The sequence below is a fragment of the Coloeus monedula genome (genome assembly GCF_965178545.1).
Source record: "Coloeus monedula genome assembly, chromosome: 5".
Lineage (NCBI taxonomy): Eukaryota > Metazoa > Chordata > Aves > Passeriformes > Corvidae > Coloeus > Coloeus monedula.
In genome coordinates this window covers 15,276,949-15,286,165 of record NC_138785.1, presented here as the reverse complement: position 1 = coordinate 15,286,165, position 9,217 = coordinate 15,276,949, and the positions used below count along the sequence as shown (strand labels likewise).

The 9,217-nt window shown below is 47.5% G+C and overlaps 1 protein-coding gene across 3 annotated transcripts in view; it reads left to right on the top strand.

Annotated features, from left to right (window-relative positions):
- The first annotated feature begins 589 nt into the window (after window positions 1–589).
- Window positions 590–9,217, top strand: part of DCLK2 (doublecortin like kinase 2) — an 80,610-nt gene continuing 71,982 nt past the window's right edge. For all 3 annotated transcript variants that reach the window (XR_014226432.1, XM_082282444.1, XM_082282443.1), the window contains exon 1: window positions 590–1,573. Coding sequence is in view for 2 of the 3 variants with exons in the window: in XM_082282444.1 (XP_082138570.1) it covers window positions 1,159–1,573 (415 nt within the window). In the remaining variant the exon portion in view is untranslated. The remainder of the gene's footprint in view (window positions 1,574–9,217) is intronic.

The window sequence follows — 9,217 nt, the reverse complement described above, 5'->3', positions numbered from 1 at the left end:
TCCAACCCCCCTGCCTTTCACCGGACCAGGTTGCTCAAAGCCCCGTTCAACCTGGCCTAGAATACTTCCAGGGATGGGGCATCAGCAGCTTCTCTGGGCAACCTGTGCCACACCACCCTCACAGGGAAGAATTTCGTCCCAGTATCCAATCTACGCCTACTCTCAGTTTGAATCCATCACCCCATGTCCTATCACTACGTGCAGTTCTTCCAACAAACGACAGGGATGCTTACTCTTCTGCCCCACGGGATGTATTTTAGGCTGAGGGCCGTACGTTTTTAGCGTTTTAACGCAGTGACTGAGCCCACGTAACGCCCGGAGAGGGCTGGCGGGCAGCCTGAAGGACGCAGGGCCCTTGGACGGCCGCAAGAAGGGCAGCGCTACCCCTACGGGAAAACTGCTCCTCCAAACTGCCTTTTCCTAGAAGAACCCCTTTCCCTTCCCGCTCCCCGCCCGGGGCCGCCGCTCCCACCCTTCCCACGGCCAGTCCCACCCCCGCGCCGGACGCGATCCGAGCTGGCACCGCCCCCGCGCCCGCCCGGCCCGGCAGCAGCCCCGCCCGCTCCCGCTCCGCTGCGCTCCACGGCCGGGGCCGCCAGCGCCGCTCCCGCCGGATCCGCTGAGGCTGCTTCCCTGCCGAGCCGGGGGCAGCGGCGCCTGGCCCGCTGGGGAGCCGGGAGGCTGCGCCGCTCCCCGCGCCGAGTGGCGGTGCTGGTGCCTCCGGTGCGGGAGCAGAGCCGGAGCTGGCGGAATAGGCGCTCCGGCCCCGCCGCCGCTGCCCAGCGGAGCCAGAAGGGAAGAGGCTGAGCAGGGCACCCGCGCATTGTGCGAGCCCGCATGGGCACAGCGCGGGGGCGCGGCCGCGGGGCTCCTCCGAGCCTCTCGCTCGGCCCCCGGCATCGCCCGTAGTCGGGGGGAGCCGCGCTCGGGCATGGGGGATGCTTTTGTGCGCGGCCGCGGGCGCAGCAGCGGGTAGCGGCGGCTCCGGCGGGGCCGGGGCTGCGCTGGCGGGCCAGGTCGGGCTCCGCGCTCAGCCGCAGCCCTCCCGGCGAGAGCTGCCGGGCGCGATGCTCAATTAGGCGGCCCGAGCCCTTGCGAGCGCGGCGGGCAGGCGTAGCAGCCCGTAGCGGAGCTGGGAGGGAGGGCAGGCGGCTCCCCATGGCGAGCAGCCGGAGCATCGAGCTGGAGCACTTCGAGGAGCGGGACAAGCGGCAGCAGCGCTCCGGGCCGCGGCGCGGAGGCTCCGGGTCCGGCGGCGGCGCGGGGCCGCGGGGCAATGGGCTGGTGCCCAGCCCGGCGCACAGCGCCCACTGCAGCCTCTACCGCACCCGCACCCTGCAGGCGCTCAGCTCCGAGAAGAAGGCGCGCAAAGCCCGCTTCTACCGCAACGGGGACAGGTACTTCAAGGGCTTGGTGTACGCCATCTCCCCCGACCGCTTCCGTTCCTTCGACGCCCTCCTGGTGGAGCTCACCCGGTCCCTGTCGGACAACGTGAACCTGCCCCAGGGGGTCCGCACCATCTACACCATCGATGGCAGCAAGAAGCTCACCAGCCTGGACGAGCTGGTGGAAGGTGAGGGGGGGATGTCAAAGTCCGGCTGGAGGTGGCCATGGGACCTGGTGGTGGGTTGCGCTGGGGTGAGCTTCCCAGACGCTACCCGGATCAGAGCGGAGGGGTCGCCTTGCTGAGCACTGGCGGCCACAGAGCCCATGAGGGCAAGTGGCCGGGGTTGCCCGCTGCTGTGAGGGGCGGTAGGGCCTCGTTTCCCCAGTGGGGACCATCCACTTCTCCCGTCACCCCGTCTGCTGCCGTCTGCATGCGCTGGGCTTGATTCCAATCAAGCCAGGTTCCAATTAAGCAGCAGGTGCTCTTTTCATCTGCAAGAACTGTAAAGTTCTTGGTTACTTTCCCTTCCTAAGAGAGGGAAATGCTGTAATTAAGTTCTCGAAGTATCATTGTGGCCTCACAGTGGCTTCACCCTTCAGAGAGGAAGCCCCTGTGCTGTGAAAAAAGGGTATCTATGTCCTACCACTTAGTAAAACTAACAGGTGTGAAGTCTTGATTTCAACTGTGATCAGAGTCCATGTTAAAAGAGGGACTTATCTACCTTGTCTGACTTTCTAAAGCATGTTATAGAATCAGATGTATTTCAGAGTTGTTCCTAAGTAGCTTTTCATGATGGGACTTAGCTGTTAAGGTTATGTAGACCTTGCAAATCTGAACAGAGCAGCACTTGACTGTCTCAAAATGGGGCCAGAAGTACTGTTTTGTGAATGAAACATATCCCTGTTGTTTGTGGGGAGTGATAATTATCGGAATGAGGAGCAGAAGCAGAATTCCCCATTCTTTTCATGTGATTTCTTAAAATACAGTTTAAGCTCAGCATTGCCTGCTTTCCAAGTGCACAGGTTGTGTTGTGCACACTGAGAGGTTTGTAATGAATTTGCACTTGATGGCTGTCCTCAGGTATTTAATACATCAGCCACTGCAGTCTTCAACCCTGTGGCTCTGTGTGCCACGTGTAGCTGGTTTGCATTAATGAAGAAAGATTTGTAGGCCTTCCAATGCCTCCTGCTTCCTCAGCTTTTAGCTGCCTATCCTTTGGTTTGGAAGCTTTCCTTTTCAAAGCAGTGCTGAATCGCATCTGGAGAATTTGATGAGAAAGGGAACCTGAAGATGTTTATCTAATCCACCAGTAAGGGTACTGGGAGTTAGGGACCAGTTGCTCCACAACATGGAAGAGAAATGGGAGGGGTACAGCATTTGCTGTGCCAGGTGGGTCTCCCTCAAAAAAGGTATGCATGGAAGGGCACCTTCCTGATAGTAACGTAGTGCTGAGGACTTACGTGATCTACTGTAAGGCTGTTCTACAGTGAAAACAGAGGAGATATGAAATCGTTGTGGAGTGAAATGCTGACCCTGTGGTGATAAATGATGTAAAAAAACTTCTTCATTATTTGGTGGTTAATTTAGAGACACCTTAAAAAAATACAGTATGCTGAAGCGGTGACAGAAGGGAAAGGAGGTGAAAGTACCAATAATGTGGGGTGACTTTCAAAATGTTGCAGCAGGAATGATATTAAGCTTTTATGACTTAAAACAAAGACAGAATTACCTGCTGAACAGCAGTTTATACTCTTACAACTATAAATTTATAACTGAAAGCAAAATTGACTCTTTGTCTCTTTAATACTCATTGAAAGCGTAACCTTTGTTGTGGCTCTTCACTGGAGGAATAAAGCAAAATACATGTCACAATCGAAATGCCTCTTCCGTGCTTCCTCAATTAAATGAAAGGGGGGAAAAAAGAGTTCCAATTATGTAGTTGTCTATCCATGACCAATACAGCTCTCAGGAATCTTAAGAAAATCCTATAGCATCATAATTGGATTAGTATGTTCTCCAGTTAGCATGCTAAAAATTTCACCAGTGTAAGACTAATCACCACACAGAGAAAAGAAAGTATATATAGGAAGGAAAGGACAGCAAACAAGTAGTGAGTCTATCATTCCTTGAAATTATTTCAGTTTTTTGCCAGCTGCTTTGTTCTTGAGGTGCTGGAAGAAATTTGGTTTGGGTTCATTTTCTTTATTTCTTGTGGTTACAGCACAGCAAGCTTGCATTTCTGCTCTCGAGTAAATAGACCAACATAGGTGTTGACCTAAAGCTTGAACTGCAGAAGCACCAGAAGTAGTTTTGCATGGCGTTTTGCTGTATTGGTTTTTAATATTTTCAGAAAAGAAAATAAAACTAAAGAGCTGTAGTGCACGCCAGCCACAGGCTGAGCACCAGACAGGCCATGGCTGCGTGATGCAATACCGAGCTCACTGGTCTCTTGGCATGTTCCCAGTGTTCCTGAACTGGGACATGGAGTCACAGCAGTTCAGGTTCAGTAGTGGCAGATCTCTGCAGTGAGCAGAAGGGGAGTGCTCAGCAAACCTTGCCAAACCAAGATCTGCATTAAATCTCCCTCAGCTTCAGCCTGTGCGTGTAGCTCTTGGACAGTGACGTGTCCCAGTGCAGGCAAGCTCTTTAAGGCTTATTTCCCATTTATCAGGTTAGTATCTGTCTGAGATATAAAAGCTGGCAACATCTGTATTGTTACAAGCTGAATTGAGTCACTGATAAATGGTTTTTTGAGTTTGGCTGTGTTTGGCTATCTGTTTTAATGTTTGCCATTTTAAGAGAAAAAGCGCTAATGCATAGACATACTGAGGATATCAAACATTGCTGTTACAGGTTGAGCCAGTTAAAAATTGGACCAGAGCATGTTTATTAGTCAAAAATAGAAGCTCCCTTTTAAGCATATTGCTTTTCTTAACTGGATATGACAGTCAAAAAAGCATGCTCTGCTGGACCAGCCTGAGGCAAATATAATTTATATTCTCAGCCCCTGTAGATTAGGAAACAATATGGCTCGTGAGTTTGACAGTTTTCACTGTTTTCTTAGAATGGGAGGAGGGAAGAATTTCATTGTCTGCTCCTGATCTGTTTGAGCAGGCAGATCCAGAGAGGAGGTGGGGGCTGGGACTATTATGACTTTCTTATAGTTTTCTTTCTTTCAGCTTTACTGTCAGACATAACACTACTTTTTACTTTAGAATAGGAGGTTCCATGTGTAATTTTATATTTGCCATTCAATATCAAAAAGGGAATAGTAGATTAATTTTTATTTTCTCCAGAGTTAGCTATTTAAGTGCTTGTCTATTTCCTTCAGTGTCCCTTACAAATGTAGGTTTCCTAAATATGACACCATGGTAGCAGAACTGTGCAGATCTTCAGTCCTGAGCTATGTGTTTTATGTGGATGTTGGTCATGCTCTGTCTCAGTATCCTTTGCTTTCATTGTCTTGTTAATGAAGGACATGGAGAATCCCAATTGTAAAAGTCTGCTGCAAAGTTGGGAGTTATTGTTGGATTTTGGGAGAGGAAACCAAGTGTAGACTTTATTCCTGAAACGAGAAGTTACATTGATTTTGCATCTAATGGGAATCCTTCTAGTTCCCTAGAAAAATGGCTGAGAGTCTTTGTTCTTTCAACAACAATGCTTAATTAATACAGTCCTTTATAAAATACCAGTAGTTTTGTCTGCATGGTTGTGCACACGATCAACAGGCATCTGTAGGAAAGTCACTGGGCAGGAGGTGGGAAGGGTCGGGGCAGGGCAGTCCTTGTGCATGGCCAGGACACATAGCACAGGGCAATATCTCATTTACAGAAATGAGCTTTGCCTCATTAATACAGAATAAGAGAATGTGTTTTGTAATGAGATGTTCAAAAATCCAAGTTTTTTCTGCCTTAGACCATTGTTGTTGCTGCATATTACATTTTAATCCTGCCTAAAGTACCTGTGATTTTAGTTGATGTGCACTGTTGTATTAGGTCAAGAATATCCTTTCTCTTGTCAGGGCAAGCAGATGGTAACACCAAGTAGGTAGTTTGTATTTTTGCTTGTTTCAAAAGGTATGATTACTCTCCTGTGCTAAAGCCAGAAGCTGTAATGCTTTAAAAAAAAGAGGCAAACGTAGCAAGCTGAACAAAAAACAGTAAAAAAGAAGGATGAAAGAAGGATTAAAAAACACTGAAAGCATATTCTTCCAAATATGTGTTCAAATCACTGTAGTGACACAGTTCTGGAGCAATGGGGTGTGGACATGAAATGTAGATGTAATTCTTAGTTAACTTCTTATCCAAGTGAAATAAAATAGTTCTACCACCATCCATCTCCTAGTTTCAGGGATGGGGGAATTGTAATTTACCTGAAAAGGGTTATTTACTTCCTGTGGAGAAGGCATGTGGTGTTAGGTGTGTTTGATACCAGGTGGCATTGACTGTCTTCTGAGAGCTTTTACCCTGCCAGAGCAGGAGGTTGAATTTCCAGAGGTCTCTTCCAGCCCCAGCTGTTCTGTGTTTCTGTGAAAGCCTGTAGGAAGCTGTTATCTGCACCTCTTCTTGTCTAAATAAAGTCAAAATAGAACTAGTAGCAGTTAGTCATCTGCTAAAATCCTGGTTGTCATCCCGGGTTTTAAAAAGTGCATGGGGAACTCTAAGTGCTGTAGATGAGGAAAGATCGTGATGTATACAGGGTTATTAAAGGTGATATGAAAGTGAATTGTAAGAAACTAATGAGGAGGGAAGTTGCTCAAAGTAAGAAAGGAAAGAGAAATTGAAATAACCCAATCCTTCATAAAAGGGGTAGTTTTATTTTTAGATCAGTCATATATGCTGCAAATATGCTGTTCTGGAAATCTCCTTGGCTTTGTGTGTGCAGAACATGGAAAGGGCACTCTGCTGTGTTTCCTAAAGTTAGAAAGAAGGTCAGTAGCCCTAATGATTACCTTGCTGTACAAAGTAATCAGCTTTTGGTACCTTCAAAGCTAAAGAGTTGCACCCAAAGAAGCTGAGGAACATAAGGTGAATAGGTGAAATCTATCTAGATACCTGCCCTGTCCAATGGGATTCACAGGGGAACACATGCTTAAAAAGTATGGAAACAGTTTTCCTTCTCTAGGGATGTTTTTACCTGTCAGCTGTATCATTCTCTGTTCTGCAGAGTGCCATTTAAAAAGTGATGCTTTATGTGACTTTCAGGAGATAGTGGTTATTAACCTTGCAAAATACCAAGCCAGAAAACCTTATTCAGATACTTTTGTTTCAAATATCGCTACTGAGGATTTTTGAGTGTTGCACACTTAATTCCTTTTTTTGCTCACTATGTGGCATATCCACAGCTGGTTTCTAACCTAAAGCTAGGTAAAACTAAGTATCTGTAAGTATTTCATTAGTAGTCTCTATTTTTAAGGACAAAAAGTCTGAATGTTTTTAGGCTATTTTTTAATGCTTAGCAGTGAGGTTTGGCTCACAAAACTTGTGCTGTGAAGAACTCCAAATGGTCAGGCAGCTGTGTTCCCTCAAAACTGCACGTATCACACTTATGATACAAAAGGGCAGGGTGCATCCTACATTTTATTAGTGGCTAATATTGCATGGCTGAATTTAGAATAGTTCATGTAGAGGTAAAAAAAATAATCGGGGTTGAAAGAGACCTTTGAGATCATCCAGTCCAGCCACCTACCCAGTACTGCCACTGTAACCTCTAAACCATTTCACCCTATCACCAGATCCAGATACTTCTTAAACACTTGCAGGATGGTGACTCCCCCACCTCCCTGAGGAACCTTTTCCAGTGCCTGACCACCCTAGCAGTGAAAAGATTTTTTCTAATACCTCATCTGAATGTCCCCTGTCTCACCTTAAGGCCATTTCCTCTATTCCTCTTACTGCAGGCATGGCAGAAGAGACCGACCCCACCTCCTTCCAACCTCCGTTCAGGGAGTTGCAGAGAGCCACGAGGCCGCCCTGAGGCTACTCTTCTCCAGACTAAACAAACCCAGCTCCCTCAGCCATTCCTCATAAGACATGTTTCCTAGACCCTTCATGAGCCTTGTTTCCCTTCTCTGGACATGCTGGAGCTCCTCACTGTCCTTTTTAAATTGAGGGGCCTGGAACTGGACACAGCACTCGAGGCGTGGCCTCACCAGTGCTGCGTACAGGGGAACAACCATTGCCCTGGTCCTGCTGGCTGATAAGGCCAGGATACCATTGGCCTTCTTGGCCACATGGGCACACTTTGGCCCCTGCTCAGCTGCTGTCAGCCAGCACCCCCAGGTGTCCCTTTCTGTCCCAGGCCACTCCTCACCCAGCCTGTATCGTTGTGTGGCTCAGGTGCAGAACCCCACACTTCACCTTATGGAGCCTTCTGCAGTTGTGTCCTCAGCCCAGATCGAGTCTGTCCAGGTCTCCAGCAGAGCCTTCCATCCCTAGAGCACATCAACACTTCCACCCAAGTCAGTGTCTTCTGCACAGTTACTGAGGGTGCACTTGATCCCCATATCCAGATCATCCATAAGATGTTAAACAGGACCGGCCCAGAGCTGAGCCCTGGGGAACACCATTAGCGACCAGCTGCCAACTGGGTGTATCTCCATTCACCACAGCTCTCTGGGCCCAGCCATCCAGCCCGATTTTTACCCATTGAAGGGTCCCCCACCCAAGCTGCAAGCCGCCAGTTTTTTGAGGAGGATGCTGTGGCAGATGGTGTCAAACACTTTACTGAAGTCTAGACAGACCCTAGATAGACACATCCACAGCCGTCCCCTCATCTACTAAGTGTACACCCTACTCTCCTTATCCAGGCATTTTTATCTTGAAGGGCACATTTCCTGAGGGCTGGTGTTGAAGAAATAGATGGCAAAAGAAAAACTTTGTGGATGAGTTTGTAAGTAAGCAAACCAGTATTTAGGCAGCTGATGACCTATGACTATTTGTCAGTCAGATTGACCAGTGTAGTCTTGTTTTCTCTTTTATCCATTCTCTGTGTTCATTATCTGTATTTTCCTCTTCTGAGGGAATGGCAAGTGTTGTGTTTAAACTGTTGGCTGTCTCGAACTGGAATCCTTTTACATTGCACTTAAGCCATATACACACCACACATGCAGTTCTTGCTTCATGGATAGTGCATCTGGTTATTAATTCAGTGCAGCTAAATTATTTAGAGGCAGGCAATGGTTCCTTGTCAACAGGCAGTGTTTCATGTCTTCTGGCTGACTTTCTACTGTTAATAAGACTTGGAAAATCAGAAGTAGACTTACACCATTTGCTGATTATATTGTGACCCAAAATATCAGCAGAGGTTTCTCCTTTAAAGCAAGCATATGCCCCATTTGAGGAGTTTTTGGTGGCAGCAGGATTTCTTCATGGAAGAGCTGGCACTTTTAGTTTACTCTGGGTACTGTAATGAATCATGGGATGGATGACACATATGCTCTGTTGAAATTATGCTGTGAACTTATAAGGAGGTTTCAGACTTCTGCCAAAACTGCTCTGCAGCCTGGTTGAGCTTTCTGCTGTAGAATAGTTTGGCTGGGCTCAAGAGTCCCAGATGTCACCTACACCTGGGATTGTTGCATTTTTTTCTGCATTTAAATAAAAATAAGAAAGCATTAATAGATCTTTCTACTTCAGTAGCCTATAGTGTGCTTCTTTACCTGCAAATCTCAGTGTAATATTAGTTACTAAATTCAGGCTCTGGTCTGAAACCTGGGGAGATGATTCATGTTAATGTTGATGCTGTCAGCTGAAGACATGGTATTTACTTTCCATAGTGTAACTGCTATGACTGTGCTAGTTAAAGCTAGTATGCATTAACTTGAAATTC